General features: G+C 36.3%; 1 protein-coding gene across 1 annotated transcript in view; it reads left to right on the forward strand.

Annotated features, from left to right (window-relative positions):
- Window positions 1-5,759: 5,759 nt before the first annotated feature.
- LOC110380344 (heparan sulfate 2-O-sulfotransferase pipe) overlaps window positions 5,760-23,635 on the forward strand; it is a 78,026-nt gene continuing 60,150 nt past the window's right edge. Inside the window, exons 1-2 of the mRNA XM_021340296.3 lie at window positions 5,760-6,030; window positions 7,061-7,371. Of these exons, the coding sequence (XP_021195971.3) occupies window positions 7,328-7,371 (44 nt within the window). The 5' untranslated portion in view covers window positions 5,760-6,030; window positions 7,061-7,327. The remainder of the gene's footprint in view (window positions 6,031-7,060; window positions 7,372-23,635) is intronic.

The raw sequence follows: 23,635 nt of genomic DNA on the forward strand, positions 1-23,635 counted from the left end.
GCGGTGCCATACATTTTCATAGGTTGACTTTTGTCGCGCGCGGCTGCGACAATCGCGACCCACGGAATTCTACCTTAAAGTTTCGTGATTGACATTGTCAAACTACACTAGCGCTACACTATCGAGCGTGTTGACAAGTTGAACTAAATTAAACTCGAGATTTTGACAGATCTGCCAAAATCTGTCTATCTATAGGGGAGGTAGGGGAGAGATGGGCAGTTGGGAGACATGATCAAATCAGAATAAAAGGGGGGTCCTTTTATTCTGATTTGATCATAGTTTTTTTTTTTTTATTGGGTAGTTTACGTTACCTACTGGTAACGGTGTTCATCCATAGACTATCTGTCATTTCTGTGAGTTGTCAAGAACAAACACTCGTAAAAGTACTTAAATATTTTGTTGCGGTTTCGGATCGTTATAAAGAGAAAACTAATGAAAGGTATGTGTATTTTCTGTTATTAATGATTGATTGTCAAAATATCCAGTTACGATTATAGTAAGTCGATGCAATCCACACCTATTATACCTCTAGAAGAGGTACTACAGCAATAGTTTATGGGCCCCACGTTTTTATTTTAGTCTAATCTGACCGGGACCACCTACGTAGGTTGACAGGTAAGTAACTATTTTTTATTTTATAGTTTTCAGTGCACATAAGATAAAACCGTTTTACTTAAGTTTTTTTACCGATTTTTTTTTTATAAACTAAGTCAAAAGTGTCCAATGCTCCCTATGGTAGGGAGGCTTGGACATACCATGTAATGTATAATTTGTAAATTTTTGTTCTTCTTCTTCAGTGAAAATTTGTGAGGTTATAAATCTGCGCTAAAAATCCTTTATAGAATCTTGTTTCAGGTACCGTTGCCAACTTGATCTAGGGACTCCATATTTATCAGCTGTTAATTTTATTTTTTAACCTTTTGATACCTCTTGTATTTCTCGTTATATTAAATCTTTAGGAATTTCCCGTCGCAAACCATTCTTTTAACCCCCGACGCAAAAACGACGGGGTGTTATAAATTTGACGTGTCTGTGTGTGTGTGTGTGTGTGTGTGGCATCGTAGCTCCCAAACGGATGATCCGATTGTAATGCGGTTTTTTTTGTTTAAAAGGAATGTCATTCGGGAGTGTTCTTAGCTATGTTTGGTGGAAATCGGTTCAGGTCTTCAAGGTCATCAGCTCGTTTGTTAGGTGTGATAGGAATGTTACACGCTCAGTTTACTTGCAAGCATATGTGGGATCTAAAATTTGAAATACTAATGTCTTCTGGAACCACTGAGCTGGTCTGCTGTTAGGACACGAAGATAGGAGACGTAACCCTGAACTGCCTTTTAGTAAACCCACCGAGTTTGGGCTCGTTTAATTTGAGTTTGGGCTCGTTTAATTTGTCTTGACTAGTTTTCTTCATGTTTCTAATTGACGAGAACCTAATGCTGGAAATGGGATGTGGGGGATGAAACCCTAGAATGGTATATAACCCTGGATCAACAAAGGTCCATCTTTATTGTTTCTCAATCTGTGCAATTCTCCCAGAGCCAGTTTGTCATGAGGATTGTTAAACAGCTTCCTTTGGCTGAGATCGCATATAGCGAACCCATCATAAAAAGAAGGAAACATTAAGGAGCTCCTTTAAAAAACCATGAAATAAAATAAAATTATAAATTTAAAAAAACCCCCGACCCAAAAAAGTACGCAATTATTATGACAAAATGTTATAAACGATAAACCCTATAAAAAGCAAAAAGTAACTTTAAACACTACGTAAGTACCAACTAAAGCATGTCAGACTAAACAAAATTTTGACGTGTCGACGGTTTTATTTAAACCGTTTAAATATCTCGTAATGTTGAAACTGATTGTAATTTTTAGGATAGCTCTTTGATTTTATCTAGCCAAACATAAGAAATGGCAATAAAAGTTGATTATCTGTAAAATCTGATTTTTTATGCAATAAATGTGAAAAAGTGCCCATCCCTCCCCTACCTCCCCTAAAGTATGAAATGACATTACGAATCGAAGTGAAATGCGAGTTGTTGATCGAATTTTATAGAATCGCAGGACAGGTCCTACTATGCTATTCAAAATGTCCCTAATGGTGGTTAAAAACCTACGCTGAGGATGGGAAATATACACCGATAAAACAGTGATACCCTCAATTCTACACGCAACTATATTCATATCACCATCCAGAACCGGAAGGGACAAGGTGGAGAGGGGGACACGATTATTAACAAGGAGAGCCGACCCTCCATAGCCATCAGATCTGTCACATCTGAGAATATTAAATAGTGGTATATTAAAACTGAGACTCGGGGTGAGCCAAGTCTCAGCTACAGAGCAAGCCAGAGGCTTGAATTTGTTGAGGAGGAATATGAGGTCGTGCTTTTTATGCCACACGCTCCTCACATTCCATTGAAGGAATACTTGGCGAGGCGCCATTTCTAATATTTGATAAAAGGTTAGTTAATTGGTAGGCAACGTTGGACGGTAATTGGGTATTATTGGTGGATAGGATTGTAGATAGAAGTTTAATAAGTATATCTATTATTGAGGAAACATTACTATCAATGAATGGGTTATTCAGAGCGCAGCCATCAGGCTGTGAAGGTGCAGGGGAGTTAATAATCTGCTGATGGGCAGCTTTATCATAAGAGGGAGATAGAGGGGCATGGGTCCTTGGCTTAAGGAAAACAGTTTTGCGGTATGACTGAGTGGGGCGGGAACTGCTTTTGCAGCATTCGCATAATTGCGAGAAGCAAGTGGGACAGATTTGCTAGCTTCAGCATATGAAAGGGACTTCTCAGCCATAACCGTCTTAATGGCCTTCTGTCTACCCAACTCCGGGCATGACTTGCTATTTGCAAAATGATTCCCTGAGCAGAGCACACAGAATGCCTCCGCCTCAGAAGTGCTGCAACCATCACCAGGGTGATCATGGCCGCACTTACTGCAGCGAGGCTTGGACCGACACACTAGTTCCACATGACCAAACCTGCAGCACTTACGGCACTGGATGGTGGGATAAACATATTGCTGAACTGGAAGGGAAGTGTAACAGCAAAAAACTCTTTGAGGCAATACTTGGCCATCAAAGGTAAGTACACATGTCTCTGTTGCCTTGAATTCAGTTACTCCATCTATAACTACTTTCCTGCTTATGCGACGAACTTTCAGGATTTCACCACAACCTGAAGGGACCTGTAAGTAGATATTTTTGGGCTTCCTCTTCATTTAAATCTGTGGGAACACCAGTCACAACTCCCATCCTAGTTATATTAAAAGTGGGGATTGAGGCAACATAGCAGTTCTTATGTAAAATGCTGTTAATAATAAATGAGTTTGCATCCTGAGGGGATTTAAACTCTACAGACACACGGTTCCTACCAACTTTTTTAACACCATCACGGACAACGTTAGTAATATTATGTTTTTGTAGGAATATTCCGAAAGTAACAGGGTGTAGAGAGGTACCGGCGTTAGGCTGGGGCTCCAATCGAGAGACATGAACGATAAAAGGTGCCTTATCAGTAGCTGAGTACCTGCTGCGGCCAACTAGGTTTCTTTGTTGTTTGGATGGCGGGGTTGACACGCCAATGTTAGCATCATCTCCGGAGCGTTTCCTGGTATACGAGGTTGATGGGGTCTGGGAGTCCGCGATGCTGCAAGCAACATCAGCGAGTTGGGATAGCGGATAGTTGGGGGAAAGAGGAGCATATGCAGAGATGTCGGGAGGATCGGGATCGGGAGGTTTATTTTGATCCATTATGCTTATAGACAACTAGTAAGTTACCGAAATAACAGTACACCACTGGAAACAAACACAAGGACAACACACAAACACAAAACTAAGTCACAAAAGTTCACCAAAACACTTAAAACGGCTGAAAATTCTAGGCACACGTGCTAACCAAAGACACTCTGTGGCGAGAATCCGACAGCAGGTAGATACATACGTACCATTGAAAGTGATGATTCACATCAGTTCGAGGTTCAAGCTTTTACACATGAGAGGAAAGTGTGAGGAGAAATCTAGCTACCGTAGATTACTTAGTGTTTCATATAGTGCCAGTCATAACGTAACACCTGTAGCAGGCACATTATGCTAATATTTGATCATGTCAACAGCTGAATGTGGCTGTCATTAGAACTTTCTCTTAGAGTTCAGTTTCCAATACTCTCGACTCGGTGGGACTCACTGAGTGAGACTCACCCATTAGGAGCCTGTAAAAAAACATGTATGTATTCTAAGACGATTGTTATTGTAAGAGGATTCTTTTTTGTTTATGTAACAATTTATTTTTATAAACACATTCGTTCATAAACGCTTTCTATTTGTTGTCCGATCGCATTTCGGTTCTTATCTCATTGTTTGGTTCTATTTGTAGAAAATAGTGAAGTCACAAAAATTATGTAAAAATAACAAGGTGATGGGACTTCATGGGATAGCGTATTAGCGTATGCGAAAAAAAAATGAGCAAAAAAATCTCGTTTGCTGGGAGCCCCCCAAAATCAGTCGTTATAGCGGCAACAGAAATACATCATCTGTGGAAATTTCAACTCTCTAACTATCACGGTTCATGAGATACAGCCTGGTGACAGACGGACGGATGGACGGACGGACGGACGGACAGAGGAGCGAAAACAATATTAGGGCACGGAACCCAGATGACTGACTTTCAGCAAGTGGAGCCTAATATATACCTACGTAGATTAGGCTGTTTCATCTGGATGCATACCTAGGTAATAAGTAACAGATAAAATAAAAAACAAACGAAAATAACAGTAAGTGGATAAGTAGGATTCATAAGCAGGTACCTATAGTGCAGTTCTATACAGAGTACCTAACCATGAAAGCTTTCTTCATAAATAAAAGCACTGAGATCAAGGCAATCTAATTTCAAATTTATAAAACAGCAAAACAAATAAAAATACGATATTTATTTTAGCAATGCTCTAGGCAATAGCCAGTAACGAGCAAATAATAACTGAACATGCTGAACACGAGCATGAATCCACTATTATTTGATGAGCATCGGTAGTTACAGCACACCTATCGTTATGCCAATAATCGCACTTACCGTTAACTAGTAAATATATGCTTACGTTATTTACGACGCGCAGACGCAATCAGACCGAAAAATATTAATTCCAATTACCTATGCGATTTTTCTTACACAAGCATGGTAATAACTAGGTACACTCAACTTAGCTCATAGGATATGGGGACTTTATATTTTTTAAATTAATTGACTCTTCTCAGATCGCGTGTCCAGTCCAAGACACGCAATGTGAAATGTGATAATTGTACCTTTGTTCAAAATGACTGACATATCTAGACTGCAAATGATTTATATTTAACACCTTCTGAATGGTAATGGGTGCTTTACATGTATAAAATTTCTAATGTGATAATTAACAGAAGGTAGACATACTTTTTAGGTGCTCTATTTTAATAAAATTCGTTTTACTTATGATTGCTGCTATGCGTAGGTAATTAGGTATATCAAACAGGTGTAAGGTATCATTGTAAAAGGAGTAAAGGTACCAACGTAAGTATTTCCAAACAGGTTTAATTCAGTTAGTTTTCAGCGCATTTAAATTAACTTTAAAATACAGCACTGGGCACTATTGCTGAAAGTTTATAAGCACGAATGCTTCAAGCTGCCATAGCTACCTGTATTTCTGAGGGCTGTTCTCAGCAGGGGATGGGATGGCATCGCTAGCGTAGTGATTACACTACGAGCGTCTGCTTCAGTGCTCTGCCACATGGCCCCGCGGCCGCACGTCCCGAGCCGGCTCGAAACTCACGCACGCGGTAGAAAGTCGCGCGAAACTGACGTTCAAAAAACTAATAGGATTTTTGTTCATTTCAAAATTATTTTAGTGACTTGTGCTTCAAATTAAAAATAGTAAAATAATTTATTTTGGACTTTTTTGCAATAAAAAAAATATCTTTAATTTTTCGATGTTATTGAATAAAAAAATATTAGCAACAAGGAATGCATCTCAATATTTGCATGATCAGTCAAGGTAAATGAAAAAATATGTAAGTCAGTAAAAAAATCACACATCACGCGAGTGGAGTAATTTTATTGTGGAATGTAATTAAGTAAACGCTACCAACTTTTTCGCATGTCGGTGTTCTAGCAAAGAATTTATATCGCAACATTATGGACACGACTTTTTGGATCAGTGTCACCACCAGCTAGTTTTATTAAGTTACAAACTATGACATCAAAAACAATATCTAATTTTATTTTTTTCTACATTTTAAAAATAAAATGATTGCATAGGTTTTTTAATTAATTTATCCTTATGTTAAAAAATACTATTTCGAGAAGTATTATAAACGGACAAAATATTACATCCTAGAAGCTGTCATTTTAGCAGTCCAAATCGCATATACGATACGTACCTATACTACCTATTATAATACATTTTATAGGAAACGTTTTCAATTTTGTAAACACTCATTTATTTTCTTACTACTACACAATGCGTAACAATAGACAAGTCTGTCAACTACAAACAAAGATAAATTACAATTGTTACTAGAGCTCTGCTCTTGATTAATGTTAATACGGCGAGAGGAGCTGCGCCGGCGCATCGCTCGCCTTCACTTTCTCCGCGCGAATGTAATTGCCGCCAAAATGATACCAGATACTAACAATTAATGCTGTGTTGTTGTCTTTGCTTGATATCATATTTGTTACTTTCTCGGGCCATTGACTTTGTTAGCCAAAACATTTAGTAAGAAATTTGCAATTGACGATCGAAACTTGAACTGTTATTTGACTAGTGATCCATTGGCTAGGATTATTGTATTAAATCTTCGTTGAAAGCAAATAGATCTATGGTTGAAAGTAGTTTTAAAGTCAATATGTAGGACCTTTTATCCTTTTTTTAAATATTTGCAAGATATAGTTTGAAGTGTTAAGTTTAATTACTTTTTAAGTGCTTACTGTTTTGTAGCGAAAAATTAATTGAAAATATTTCACGCTCACCTGAGCTCTGTTAATTTGTGTTAACTATAAAATGAAGCCTACATTTTTTGTTGCAGACCATATCTCTGAAGAGTATTATCGTACTTAGTGGGACGTGGTACAAAACAGGTCCCGGAGCCACTGGACCGTGTAAAGTTATAAGGAACACCTAAGGGTTTCAGTGGACAGTGTGGACTCAGTGTTATCAGTTCAAATTCCAAGTTAAAAAACTTCTGTGGACATTCCGGAACATAGACATAAGATTAAGTGAAAGTTTGTAATTTCCTATATTTGTGTGGGAGCGGCCGAGCTTAAGTGTAAAGACAAAGCAGAGCTCAGGAACAATGGACCACCTGTTCCGGCAGCGACGGATTAGTGTGCCCAAGAGGTAAGCACTTTCTTCAGCTACTTTTATAATGATTATAGTGTTCAAGTCTGAGCGCTCTCATTGTTCAGGTCGACGTTCATGGTGTTATTCCGTATATGTAGTGTGTCCGGAATCAAATAGTAACCTGCACTATACACAGCGAATATCAAAATGTATCTGTGCTTATCTCGAGATTCAACGGTCACGCACGACTGCCTTGGTTAATTGCCATTTAATACCAAACGAATGATGGGGATAAAATGGCGACTTTGTAAAATTTGATTTGTTTGTCGAATCGATTAAAGTTAGAGATATAAACATCGATTTCCACGAGCGGGTGAATGACACGGCAGACAGTGGCAGTGCGCTCTTTTTGTCAACTTTATCTCGATCATTGTTGCCGGGACCTGACAATGGTGCGTTGACTTCGATGCTAACGTACTTAACTTCTGTACTTTTACATACTCTACCACAGTAGTATATTGCTCAAAGCTACAGACGTATTTACAAAACGATCAAATGTACATAAGGAACTAAACGAAACGAGATTCGAGGACAATTTTCACTGCCATCTCGTATTTTACAGGATCCATTTAATTTAATTTCTACTTTATATTTGCACTAAAACCTTTATCGTAAAAAGTCCTTCATACCAGGAAATGTAATGTTGTGATGATTACAACAGCTGAGCTTAATGAATTTAATGCACGCTGAAGGCTGTGTGTTTATGAAGTTTCCCGCAAAGCCCGAGGTATTCAGACCGAATGTTACAAGTTTTAGTTACACTATCAAAGTTCTTCGGAATTCCCAGTGCATTAACGCGATGTTTAAACTGCGCTTCATGTGGCTGTGAGCCAAAACATTTAGTTTCTGGCTCCTAGAAGTTTCACCACGGAAGGATAACCATGACTAACTTTCTTAGAGATAAACCTACATTATTTTTTAAAATTAAATGTTTTACTAAAAGTCTCGTTAAAAGAACTGAAATGCCAGTTAGGTGGCATGTAGAATATCTATAACTAGGAAATAGAAAGCGATGATTGTACTTTAATTTTGTCGACGTCAAAGATGTATTTACAGAATCATTAACTATACATATAATTTCTGTGATGTCATGTTGAATGTGTGGTCCTCCATGATTACGACTGGACAGGGGTGTTTCTATGGCATGCTGTCTAGCAGATATTTCCATATGATACATGTTTCTATTCAAGCAAACTGTGTTATTATGCAAAACGGGGATCGTCTTATTGAATTATTTATTCATTGTGTTTTCTTGTAAAGGGCAGGAATACTAGTTTTTGTCTTGTTGTGCTGTCAACATTTTATACATTCCCTGTTTATTGTTTATGATATAAATGCACTGCATGTTGAATGTTTTAAAGATAGGCCTGATTCGTTAACCATGCAGCTCGCTTGGGAATAGATTTCCATGTTAGACATAAACTTTCAAGATTTCCCGCAGCTGGAAGTTGCTTCTAGTATTGCTACGATTCCGTATGCTAATTTGATATGGAATACTCGGTCGTTAGCGCAAAGAGTGAGAGGACATGCAATTTATTTTGTTTGTTTCATTAGTTTTTATGCTTTATTGTAATCATTCCGGTTTTTAGATTATGTTTTGTTTTGTTGAGTGTTGAGAGTAATTCATTATCACCATTGTTTTATTGTAAGCTATTGTGATTGTTTTGGCAATCTTTGTGTGAAGAGAAAGTAGTGTACGAAAATTGTGACTATAACGAAGTAATGGATATAAGACTTATATTCCAGTTCAGTTAGTGGTGAGAACACATTTTTTTCTTTATATTCAACGGAAGAAGGGCAGAAGAACAATGTAAGGAGTCAATTCCGATCCCATACACATGCAGTGTTAACAAGATAACGAGCTAAAGAAATACTGTTATTCCGCCGATAAAGGTTTAACCTTTGACTAACAATCGCGAATCATTTGTTCGTCAATTACTGTAATAATAGACATCCGTCTTTATGTTATTTCTTTGACATTCTTCCAATGTTCCTCATTTCTTTTTCTCAGTTGATTCCTGTTAGTCATCATTGTGTGTAAAATGATTGTCGTCGAACAGTTGTGTTTCTCTGAAGCACTCGGAAGTTAATTACCGTTGTCGTGCACGTTATGTACTTTGTCATCGGTTATGTAGGTTTTGTTTATGTTTTGTTCTAGGTGAGGATTTGGTTGACATTTCTACGTTTCATGTTACACGCTATCCTTACTACAGACACGTGATTTTAAGTTCAATTATGGTGGTTTGGACTCATCATCATAAAAACTAAATAGTTCAACAAAACAATGACAACTAGGATATCTATTATTTATTTAACCTTTATGAATAGAGTGGTTCATTTCTGTTGGCTCCCAGACTAGTGAGACTAATAGGCGCCAATTTCCTTCGCCACCTAATGATTACCAATCACGGTCACTAAGCTCTCTCCGGCCGTTAGGAAAATGCATTTCCTATAACCGTTTATTGGTAAGAACTTGCAATAGGAATGCATATTAACAGAGAACACTTGTGAAGTTCCCAATCAACCTTTGGTATAGCCTTTTGAATGACGTATATTCTAATTAAGAGTATTTAACGATGTACATATTTTGTTCAATATGACATTTATGACATTAACTGAAACTAGAATGATTTAGTACAGATAGTTAAACTTAATGAATAGCTACATGAATACGGTCGTTACTGCAATTAGTATTTCAGAAGAGATGTGGAAAGCTGAATACATCTTTGTGTGTCATCTTTGTAGCTTGGGTAACGTTGAGTGAACTAGCTATTAAAGGTATAATTTGTCGTTGTAAATAAATGTAATGGCAGAACGGTATTATTCAAAGATAATCCTGAAATCTAATCTAAAGTTAGTGTCGATTATTGGTGAATTGTGACTAAAGTAAGAAAAATAGATTCATCTTATCGTAATCGTCATGATTGTCCATTCTAAGTTAAATTATTTATAACTTAAAATATAAATCAACAAACTTCACAAGTAAGTATTATTCATCTATAATATCCAATATCTCGAGTATCGCGTAACGAATCGCAGTGTTCTTCAATCAGCTAAATATTTTCATCTGATCGAGAAACCGCGTTCATGCTCCAGTTGTTAACAACAGCGGTCGTTGTCGTCGCGAGCGCATCACATTCGCGATTCTCCGTCATCTCTCGGGATTTACGAGCGAAAAAGAAAATATAATTGCAATGACCTTAATTTAGTGCTATAAATACTAAATGTCTGTACTGGCATGGCAAATAGCAATTAGGGGTATTTAATCTTGCTGTTAGAATATTAATGTTGAAGAGTTGTGGCTGGTTTTGAAAGTTACTGAACAAGTGCATCAAGACTGTGAATACAGTAGCGAAATCAATACGTTGAGAAAGGTTGATTTACGCAGTAAAATGGTGATTCTAGTGTTGATTGCAAAAATGAGATTTAAAAAAGAAAATCATTATTATATCTTGGAAATGTTTGTTTATGCTTTTGGGCTTCTCTTTCGAATTCCTGTGGTGGAAGATTATAAGGCACGAAATTAAGGACAAAAGGCAAAAAAGGCCCTGTCAGATAAAAGGTACTCTATATAAAATTGCGGTAAATATCTTCTTGTATTTATGATCACTCGTATAGCTACTTTAGAACTGACTTCCACAATGACATAAGTATTGCTACAAATACTTTAGCTTATTACACTAACAGCTTACTCCTAATGGCTCACTTGCACAATGTTTAGGGAAATACACAACACATGCGAAGAATGTGGTCTATTTGTTATTCTGCGCGGGCTCTAAGAATTAGTACCATGGAGACAGGTGCAGTCTCGTTGAATAAGTGATTATATTATAGGCAGCTAGCTGTACTCCTGTCGTGTCTGCTATACAAAACGAGCTGCTGTTAGTTTTGCGTATTTTATTGACAGATCGAGACTGCCAAATGTGGAGTTGCGGTGGTCGCATTTTTTGCATTCGTGCATAGGTGTGTGTGTGAATTTGAATGTAGAAGCTTTAGATGCGCCTTTTAGAATGCAATGGTATTACAGAATAGATAAACAGATGCTTTCTATTTTTGATATTTTTTTATTTATTTTTATTATAAGTATTAAAAGTCTGTTTAACTATTAATTTGTAATAATATTGCGAATGTTTGTCTATACGAAATATTTTATGGATTTGATCCAGTATAATTCAAAAGTGTCAATCTATTAAGTTAATATATAAGAGCAAATAAAGCGGTATTTTCTTATAGATTAATTAATATCTAAAGATGCTAATTATGAGAGTTCACGGACCTTTTTTAATTTGTTACATTAATTAAAAAGCTCCATCATTTATTAAATAACGAACGGCGACGAGAATGAGCTAAAAATCTGTTTTTATTTCAATTTTAGGAATCATCTACATACATATAATATGTATTTTAAAACATAGTTGTAAAATGCATTTTGTTTATTTTATTTGTGTGAGCATTCAAAGATACCAAACACCGATAAAAGATAAGATATGCATCACAAAAAATCTGCTTCTGATTAAATAAAACACTATTTATAAGAGAACAAGTATGAATAAGATGCAAAAATCAAGTGAAATCGGGCATTAGGTCGTCGGATGCAGGCGGCGACGGGCGCGTTCCGCTCTCTGACTACAGGAACATAGACGACGAGCTCACACGCCGCCGTCCATCAAAACCTAACATCAAACACTTTCAACAAACTTCTGTTATATCATATTACACGGATTTTGCTGTTCGCCAAATTACATAGGTATTACTTGTAATACGAAATGTTGAGAATGACGATGACGTTTCTCTAGGTAATTAAGTTATTATTGACGGAAAGTTTTCCTTCTTTTTAGTAGCTGATGTCATAACAATCTACATAATACGTGTATAACAAGATTCCACTAATAATATGAAGAATAGCCTCTGCTAGCGTCTTTAGCAGCATCCCGTGACAAAAAGAAACCTATCCTACCCTTCCTCGATACTTGGACTATCTTAAATAATTTCTTCAGCTCAAACAGATTAGTTATAATTAAACATTGGAACAGGTTTGTAATATTAATGCTAATGTTATAATTTTTTGATTTATCATAGAGAACTAGCAATTAAAGGAAAAATCTGTTTAATTTATTAGTAGGTATATGTATAAATACAGAGTTTCTAGTCCATTATAGACTGAGAAAAGTTGGAAATGACCCTGAAGAAATTGACAAGATGATGATGCAAGCATCTCAATGTTTTACAACACCTGCATAATTCAAGATCAGAAAAAAGTGATCAGTATTCACACATAACTTTTAGTGCGCTCATTAATATTCCTATTGTCTAGAGTTATAGTGTAAGGTCTAGGTCTCCTCACTGATCGCTTGACTTCCATCGGAAAGTAATTCTTCAATAATTAATAGTCAGTTGGCACGGCGTGACCACTCGTAACAGTTTCTTGGACCAGTAGCAGCATAAATACATTTTGCGAGACGAAGAAGTTTTAGTAACAAGGTTTGAAACATACATAGTGTATATTATTAGTGTGTTGTGCTAGACTTATCGGATGTTAAATAGGAACAGTAGCTTAAGGTCGTAGCCTACTCGGAAACGGATTCAAACGTAACGTTCGCATCCAGATTTTGAGGAGTTTACGTTAGATACGATTCCGTTTATTGTGCGATTCAGTAGGGAGATAAGTACGAATTATATTAACGGCTTGAGTTGACTTGTGTGCTAAGGACTAACAGAGTACCAGCACACTGCAGACTAAACAGTCGGCCGACTAAAATCTGCAATTTGCAGTTACTCTTCAGCAAACCTGCTGGGACCATCAAGAACATCATCATACCTGCTGGGACCATCAAGAACATTACCAGGAAAGACTGTATACATGGGAATGCTTCGGTCAAACTAATACTTAAACGTTTTATCGACTTTACATTAATCAATTTCCTTTTCTCTTAAGATTTTCATTACCAAGAACTTGATTTTCAAAGTATTTATGATTACCTAGGCGGCGCTTGTTTTTAGCAGAAGTTATGTCTTTTTAATTATATCTGAGGATAGATAATTAAATGCTTTGGCGGTAGTAAACTTAGCATGCAACTACGATCTTTGCAAGTTGTATGCTATCTATATGTGCTATTATCTTATAACATTACTATGTATTTCGATGACAGTGACTAACAATATTAGTCAAGAGTTAGCTATTGCCCTAGAAATCAAGCTGCAGAACAGTGCAAAAATAATTTGGATGGATTTTGTCATATTGTTCGAAAAACAATGATCGCTTCTCGCGTAACACATCTTGGTAAATCGTGATGAAGTGGCATTGTACTGTCTGCATTACGCGAGTAACTAGGGCCGTTCCTTTGTATCGAGCTCACCAATGCGAAACTTCTAAATCTATTCATCTCCGTTGACGATACAAGAAGAGGTAACCTCACTCTACACAAAAGAATTCGTCTTCACAAGTACACAGGTACACACCTACAATCGGCCTAAGAAAGTTTACTTATTTTGTTTCTATCTCCAATTTAAAATTTAAATTCTAACGCATAATGGAGGTTTTGTAAAGAAACATACGTGCGCTGCGTAGTGCGTTCGGAAATTAAGTGTCGAACAGTTAGATAATTTTGTTGAGGTCAGAACTTTGAATGGAGTTTTTGTAGCCTTAAACAGAGTTACCGTTCCTTATTCGTCGGTATCTATCGTTTACGTTGTCTGTTTATGGGTAATCGTCTCGTGTGTGAAACTCGGCTATTGGGTCGACAACAATGTGCTTCCGCGCTGATCAAGGTGTAAGAGGAAATTACTCAACGAACAGTAGTAGCGTCCGTTCAATTACATTTAAATTTGATAACCGCAAAGAAAGCTTGGATGACTTTCTACATTTATTGCTATTTAACTGGTAGTCATTGTCGGTAATGGCATTCGGTAATGAAGTGTATCTGAATGTGGTAAATATTCGGCGCGCGTGCGCGTGTCCCGCAAGTGTGGCACCGGGACACATGGCGACGCTCTCGCGATGAAAGTTTTGACATTTAATTCGTGAGTGCATTTTGAAACCGTTTATGCATATCAAAAATGCAATCCCCATGAGTCAGTGTGAAAAAAGAAAGCCAAATATTATTGTGGCTCCAGTGGCTCGGCTCTTCATTTAAAATTAATCACGCATATTTTGAAAGGCGAAAGAAATTTAGAAAATATCTATTTGCATAAAAAAATCCAAATATGTACGATACATGGTTACAAAACAACAAACTATTCAAGATAAATATAAAAAGATATTTTGAAACCATAACTTTAAAGGTTATAAATATTAGTAGCCAAAACGCATAAAGTATCATAAAATAAAGTAGAAAAGTGATACATCCTAGAGACCCTTCTAATGGCACAACAAACAAGTTTAACTTTAACCACAGACACAAATTGTATGTAAAATATTGAATTACCGCCTTAATTGTGGAAGAACACGCACTAAGTTACAGATACTCCGTCATTTGCTCTCGTCAATCAGGTTAATATGACAGGCGGTACTTGTAGTCAAACAACGTGCTTTGAACACACTGTATAGTGAGCCGTGAAGAACAATAACATCCTCTAGATGACGCCTCAGAAAGTAGGCCGCTTTACTTTTTTTGTCGCGTATAAACGGCCATTTTCCGTGAAAGTATGCGTTCATTGAGTTTTAATGCGATCAGAAATACCGCTTAGTTATTCGCGGTTATCGATCTGATGTAAAAAATAATGAATGGGCCAATTGGGTGCAATGGTTTTTGTGACATTTTGTATGGTGGTATTTGTGTAGGGCCGTGGGAAATGGTAAATTTATGGATGACCTTGAACTCGGCGCCTCGGGCCGAGCAGTGATGGAGTTGTCAGACGAGGTGACAACTGTTATTTATGACTTGACGCCACTCGTTATTATATAAGATGGAGTATTGAATGTTGAGTTTAAATGATTCATATTCATCGAAAACATGAAATTTTCGGTGTTATGATACGATGAGAAGAAACTCAACCAAATGTGTTTTTAAATGCGATCACTAGCATTAATATTTTTTTTAATTTTCCTATTATATTTCGAGAATTCGGTCAGAGTTCAGTTACTGGCGTTTTGCTTTAGCAAATATTTACATATACAAATGGGTATCTCTGTGGGTTGAAAACATTACCTTAAATAACTTTGGAACAGATTCTGCTTTACATAAAAATAACTAGAAATACAAAAACCTCGTCATATGCGATATAATGCATTTGATAACGTAGTAGAATGTAGTCAAACCATGAAGTTAGTTATTAGCAGTATTTAACCGTAGACCGTAGCAGTCGAATAGTTTCCGCATACGATGAGCAAACATTATCCAATAACTACTGGGTACGGGAAAAAAGTCGAATGTGATTCTGAAAGTGGAGCCATACATATTCATTATAAATTAGTATAAAGTTAAGAGACACAAGTTAAGGTTTGTGTTCCTTCGCTATAGATTATAGTACTACTGTCCATAGCCTGTTGTAACGTATCTCCATTTATTCACTGCTGAGACATCCCAAGGTGACCGTACCATCCAGTGGTGCATCCTCTGCGCCAGATCCTAGCGTGACCATAGACAAACGTATCTAGTATCGCGGCGGACGTCAAGCCATCGTCGATCTTATAACAGTGACATATATCTGAGATGACAGTGCAACACAATGGCATTCTGCGGAAACCGCAGTCAAGCGTTGCGATAACCACCCCCCATAAAAATATCCCTTATTCTTCAAGCCATAAGGTTCACTTTCGCAAACCAGGACGAAAGTAGATGTCTCCGTATCAACCGCAAGTGTTGGTAAGGCCTTATTTCGCGTGAGTTCCTAGAGCCCTAGTTTTTAAACATTGCTCTTAGCATTGTTTAGCACGTAATTATGGTTTGTTTCACATGCTGAGAATTTTTTTGATGAAACTGAATCTTAATCCTATACACATAGAGTTTAAATTCGCGTGTGCTCGTGTTAATCAGAGCGTACCGTGCGTGCTCGAAGTGCAACGGAAGGTTGCATTGTAGGATAATCCAATTAAGAAACAAGTTGACAAAAACTTTGCCGCTATAAGTATGCATTAACGGCTAAATACCGCACACGTATTTGTTCTTGCATTTCCTAACGGTGACTGTATTTCACTAATTGGTTCCCATACACTAAGAATTCATTTCCTTTGCTTAGATAATTGAGTTTTCTTTTAGCAGTATATTTCCTAGTGAATGTCACCTAAATCTTAGTTATAACTTTTACTGCCTGCATTCCGGCGCCGGTGAAATTATGCGCAAATAAAACTCATTTCACCATTTACTTCTAAGGTCAGCACACTACACAAGCAGGCTATAAAGCAGGTTCTAATTAAGCAGTTCTCTGTATTGCAAAAAGCGTTCATATCAGCCGTATCAAAGCGGTGTTTTTTCATATTTCCTTGCATTCACTGCCTGAGAAAACGCGTTGAAGTCTTTTGAATGCAACGTGGCATCGTTCTCAAAGTAACAACATTTGGTTGCACTATTAGCAAGAATATCACAATAGTACATTGTAAATTGTATTGAATTCAAATGCGTGGTACATTAATTTAAGCTTGGTTTAGATAGCTTTACCCGGACTGTCCTGCAGTGTATACACCGAGCCTGGTCTTCCATTGTTTCTCCAGTTTTCGAACTGATTAATGTTGGCACTGAGTAAATTTATGATAGAATATAATTGTGTATTTGCGTTCGCCTGGAAGCGGCTGTGGGAGACTCGTAAATATAACCTCGTTGGTTGTCAGCGAACTCGACTTAACATAAAGTGCTGAAAGGCTAGACTTATTAGGGAAAGCTGTTTTTCAAAGATTGTCATGACTTAGAAGAAAAAGTAGGGGAAAATTTATTTTCCCATTTTTTTAAGTATTTATTGGCAGTAAAAGGTTTGAATAATGCGAAATATTCGTGACTCGGGAATCGAATCCACTCGCATGCAGTGCATACTCAGAACTAGATGATTAATTAATTGCTCGTCAACATATTTCATCTCAATTATGCGCTTATTGTACAAAAATGATTACAATCTAACGTGCTTATTCTTTTATTTTTCAATGCAACTTTCGCAAGCAATGAACATTTTTACAGACAAACCGCTGTTCTCTCACGATGATACGCACTATTGAACAAAACTTTTATTATTTTATCTCCACATTATTTATTGTTCATTAAACATTAACTCTAATTAACGGTCTCGTTCTTAGAATATTTAACTAACAGGAAAGGAACCGCCACTGTGTGAAAAAGTTTGCCAGTTTGCGCGGGGGCAAGGCAAAGGCAACAAATGGTGGTAGCTGAGAGTGGCATGGCTTTCTTGGCGAATTTCTTTTGTTTAGGTATCCGCATTTGTATGTTCATAGAATAAATCTATTATATTCTTACACGTGCGTAAATATTTTTAATCACATAGTTACATAAGCACCCGACAATATTTCACAAGAGTTTGCGGCGCGGTGGTCCCGTATCTCTGGCAGAAGAGAAGGCAAAGGCGTCTCCAGTTGGTTCAATGCTCGAAAACCTCGTTAGATAATTAAGTAATTAGTACTGGGTTGGTGGAAGGTTCGTACACTTTATATCGGTCATCTATTGTGATTTGTGAGTAGTAAAACAATTGTACTATAAAACTTTATTAGGGTATTGACAGAATTGTAAATTAATTTGCAGTCGACCATATATCCTTTCCATTTATTGGGTACTAATTTTGCATATAACTTTGGTTTATTTGTTTTACGTTTCCATATAAGTAACTGTGAAGATAACAAGGTCTTTGGAGGTAGTTTTTATCCATATGAGCGAAGTAGAACAATCTCAACACAGATGAAGCCAGAAGAAGTAGCCAGTTAATATGTAAACGCGAAACATTTATTTATTTTATTTAGGATCTCCAACAAAAGATTTACACATAACATGACATAGGTATGATAAAACAATGGAAATATTTTCGGTGTACTCTTTCACTTATAGGAGACCGCAGCATGCACAATATCACTAGCTAAACTAAACATTAAAGATAAACTTAGCTTTAAAACTTCACTAAAAGGCAATTCCGTTTCGTGTTTAAATCCTTTAAAAGTCTGATTTCTTCCTCAAACGTGACTCAAAGAGAGTAACTCTTTCCCTAATTGACTGTTACGACTTAGGATTGGCGGCTAATACCTTTTATCTATTGGCATAGAAAACATTATTTATTATCTAAGAAACAGATTATTTACATCTTATTAATTACACGGTATTAATTAGATTTCAATACGTACTTATGTTTAGTTTAAGAGCGGAAATTAACCGAGAATCGTTATAGGAACTAATTGAATATAAACTACTAAAAGTTTTGCTGAATACGCTTCCTATTTTAATTTGATATTTGTTATTATATATATATATTACATTAATAGAAGTTAATTTTAATCTGCGGTAAAACAGTTAAATATTGTTAACAGAACTTGTTAAAACTAAAGTAACCTTAAACAGTAAGCCTACATCTGGGTAGATCATTAACAGGTTTAAAAAGACCCTGGTGCTAAATATGAATACTTCATACTCACTTAAAACAAAAAGTTCTAAGCACAAAGACAATTTGCGTAACTTAAAAAAAAAACTGTCAAGGGTAATGTTAAAATAAAGCATTACAGACATCAATTACATTTAACCTTGTAATCTTACAAATGGCTCTGATTGTGACAAACGAGGTGCCATGTCATGTTTTTAATTTGACAAAAAAACCTTATGATGGCAACTCCCGCGCTACTTAGGTAGCTGTAGATTCTATATACCACGGAGTAACGAAAGTAGAGCGGAGGTGCTATTATGTCGCTGCGGGTTGTTCGAAAGAGATACCGCGGCCCTGGTACATAAAAGGCCTATGACGGAACACGACGATTTTAGTCAGTAAGAGTCTGACACTCCCTCACCGCTGCTAACCCACAGCGGGAGGGGTCATTTGATGATTTTACGTCGATAAAAAAAAAAAAAAAAAGGTGCTATTATGTAGGTAGGTCAGGCGTCTTCTTCTAGGACAAATACATATGGTGGGCATCACCAAAGGATCAGTTCGGGTTCTTTGAGACAACTGTCAACGACTTTTATTTGTTTATTTAATTTATTAGGAATTCCAACAAGAAATACACAATTTCATACAAAAAAAAAACAAATTCAAAAACAACCATGCCATGTGTTTACTCACTTTTAGGAATTCACATCATGCGTAGACCATTTATTTTTGGTAATACAAAAAAATCGAGTCCAATCAAAGTGTATAAGGGCGCAGACAGTAACGTTTTCTCGGTTCCCGCACACACCCGCATTTTCTTAGAAGATTTTTCATTATGGAACCTCCACTAGTAATTCTGTTCTCCATGAGAAACAGATGAGAATCACCGCCCATGTGCATATACGCAAAATGTAATTGAGTTTTCTGTCAGAAAAACTGTCCATTGTATGTAGCTCGTAATTGTGAACCATGATGAAGACGATTTAATGATTCATTAGATCGAATCAGGTTCGGGTATACCCAGCTTTTTTGATAATATATTGCCTTCATTTCTTTGTAAATGATTCGTCATCTTCCTGCTTTTAACCTCATTTATATTTGAGACAAATCTACCACATTCTTCTCGTACATCTGTATTCATTCATATTGATTTATCATATTACATTAATGGTGAATAAATGTTCCTAAATAACGTAATTTAAAGCAATATAACTACGTGAATCAGCACGTTATAAGGTCGAAGGTGTTTAAAGGTATAATAAAATACCATTTGGTGTGGTACTGCACTCTAGATTAAAACTTAATTACACATAGCGTGACGCGAAAACGTAAAGCCATGAATATAAGCCCCATATAAAAGTGACATAAAACTCTCATAAAATTACACCGATCATTATAAATATTCATTAGGCCCGTCAGAATACAATTAGCAATGGACACCATAATAACATATTTAGTTGACTACATCTGACTAATAGTCGACTTAACGGTTCATACAAAAAGGTGTTGTTGATCATGTCAGTTGATTTCACAGTCATATTTTGACGGTTAATATCGCAAAGTGTTTGATTTCGCGCCTCGACGTTACTTGGACGCCTCATGTCAATGTCAGCTAGTTGAGTGGAAAAAAGGGAGAAAAAACTTAAGTAGTTACAAAAGGAGTCAGTGCACCCTATTGATAGGAATAGCCAATGTGTTCCGAGTGCCTAGAATATGCGACGACTCATGTAGCGAGGTATCTAACCACGACATTTTCGAATCAAATATTTAATATACCGATCGTTTTTGCGTTAAGAAGCGATAAGTATTATTCGATAAGTGCAATTAGTACTTCAATTAAAATTGCGAAACCGTTCTGATTATTATGTTTGTATAAAAACCATAGACATAATATTAGTAAACAGGACTGCGCATATAAACCCAAAAAACGAGCCGAGTGAAACAGTTAGTACGGAGGCTGTCTGTCCCTTTCTAATAGGGTGACTATGAGATTAAGCTATGTGAGACAAATCCGAATTTGCTAAGATTATTAAACACAGATTAGTATTGAAGTTTTAACTTACGCAGTTTGTGACCTTAAGATACTAATAAAGGCTTTTAATAATTTGCGGAAATTAGCAGTATAAAAGCAGGAAGATTCGAAGTGAAGACTGTTTTTTTTTGTATTTCTACTTCATATATAGACTGCTGAGCCATTTATGTCGCCTTTCTTCATTTTTTGGGAAGCTATAACAATAGTACAACAGTTTTTAAATCCATCACCCATATTTTGACTCGTTACAAGAATTCATGGGCACCCTAGTTGTTTGGTTTACGAAAATGTTATTATTAGCTAACCTGTGGAACGATATATTGCAACCACCATAGGATTCACTTTTGCAAGTAGAAACGCAACACTTTTTCACCATTTTAATAGTTTAAATTGATTTAATATTAAAAAATATAAACAAAATTTTTAATGCTGATTACGCGCCAAGAATGTTCAGGGTTACCGCTAGAAAATAAAAGCAAAATAAAAATTTATGTTGTTTATGTTTTAATAATAAATACGAATAAATTAATGCGATTGTTATTAATTTGTTGACTTACAATTGTTAAAATAAGATAAAAATATAAGTGATTCAATTGTTTTTTGGGAAGACAAAACTTTTGATCACAACATTTTTTTATGCTGGCAAGGTGTTAGAAAGAGACAAACAGCCTCCGTTCGAACTATCCCTCTCGGCTCGGATTTGCCTCTGTGTATTATGCAACCAATTTAGTACCTTATTGCGTTAGAATAGAGTTCATTTTCGTAAATATATATTTTGAGCGTGCGCAATCTTGTTTAGTAATATTATATCTATGATAAAAACTGAGCGCTTAACGTCAAAGTTGTCTATGGATACATTTGGCGTTAAGTATATAATTGCGGACTGAACTGCACTAATCCAGTTAAGTGTTTTTCAGATTTTATCGGTTACCTAGCGAATCATGAAACGTAAGCACGTAGCTTGAAATATTTGTGAAGCTTATCTATGGAATGTCATGAACTTATCATGTCAACATTTTTTCGTGGCAAATCCTTTTTAATTGAGAAGAATTGATGGAACGATGTATTAATGCAATGCATATAATTACAGTATTGCTCTACTGATCTGAAACTGAACGTAAAAGAAAATCTCATATTTAAGTAGATAGTCCGCACGCAATAACAGATAACACGCATTTTTATCCCAAGAAATTATAAATGAGTGTGTCCAGCAATTTGATCGCATATAAAAACTTGCATTAATGAATGCAACAAGATAAATGTTTCACGGTGTAAGCTATATGAATGTTGATATACGGGAACACGAACCTTCAATATAAATAAACGTCAGATGAAATGTAAATTCAATGTTCAAATTAATTTTCCGTCATAAATAAATTACTCAACGCCCTTATTAATGTTTTCGAAGTGAATAAAGACTATCCATCTATGTTCTGTATAAAATGCGTCAAACAAAAACTTGTGAAGGGATTATAAATTGCTTGCAGTTAAAGCACCCCAGGCTCGGGTACAATAACGAGAGAACAACTAGCGGAGAGGTGGCGGGAAAAAACTAACGCATGAATAGCGTTGATTAATTTAACCTGTTACTAGTAATAGAGTGTGGCGAGATATGAAGATATCAGAGATTCGATCTACTTTAGATTGGATCCCGATTGACTATTAATTTGTTTATGTCGGACGCAGCGCTGCGCGAAATCGGCAAAAAATTTCAAAGCGTCAAAATTTAATGTCGATTCATCATGTAAATGAACCGACAAACAATGAACTGTCGACGAGCCACGCTTCTTGTACGAATGATATTACTGCCGTATACAAGCATACATGTGATTAGTTCCAACCAGCTGCGACGTAATAAACTAGCTATAACTAGACAAACTAGTCATTTTAACTGCAGCTTTTTGCGAGTGTAGAAAGTGTAATATTATTATTAAACTAGATCTTAAGCACTCAGTTATGTTAGCAGCTAATTTTTATAAATACACATGTTTTTGTATTTAACATTCTTATCCGTATGCTACCTAGATATTAACATGCATTTATGCAAAAATGTCTGTCTTGTATAAAATTAACAAATTATATTTGGAGCATTTCATTATTTTATAACTTAGCAACAAGAGTGAGATTTAGCAAAAATAACGTGAAGTTTAATGTTTATAAAGTGCAATATATTTATGTCTCAACTTAATTGTTTCCTACAGAACTAATTCGGATTTATGATTGCGTTCATTTCTCCTTCGCATGACTATAAACTCGTTCGCGGTTGCCAGCTGAATTAAAGTTATGCCCTAAAGGCGGGCATTATTCTCTCTAGCGCGGGCGACTCCGGCGCAGGCGTCTGAATCTAACCCACAAACTATCTCATTACACTTAGATTCCTTCATGATATTCATACTCACGTATGCAGCCTCAGTGCATGCCCGATAAACACTTTTCTTAGAAGAGAATTCCCGAGTAATCTCGCGAGATAATGTTACGTATGACTTGTCCCGTAATTTTATTTTAAATGCGCAATACTTAGGAGCAATTTAGAACAATTTACAATAATAGAAAGACAGTTAACATGTTTATAATTCAATTAGGAGATCGTTTGTGTGGTATCATCGAGTGGTTGTTCAATTGTTTCAAAATGAGGATTTAAGTCTTTGAAGTAGGTAATGGCACGGAATTCGCTCTTTAGCGAGTTTCGAAGTTTCCATTCACTTGACGGAGGAGAAATCAAAA

Source organism: Helicoverpa armigera, chromosome 11 (genome assembly GCF_030705265.1).
Source record: "Helicoverpa armigera isolate CAAS_96S chromosome 11, ASM3070526v1, whole genome shotgun sequence".
Taxonomy (NCBI): Eukaryota; Metazoa; Arthropoda; class Insecta; order Lepidoptera; family Noctuidae; genus Helicoverpa; species Helicoverpa armigera.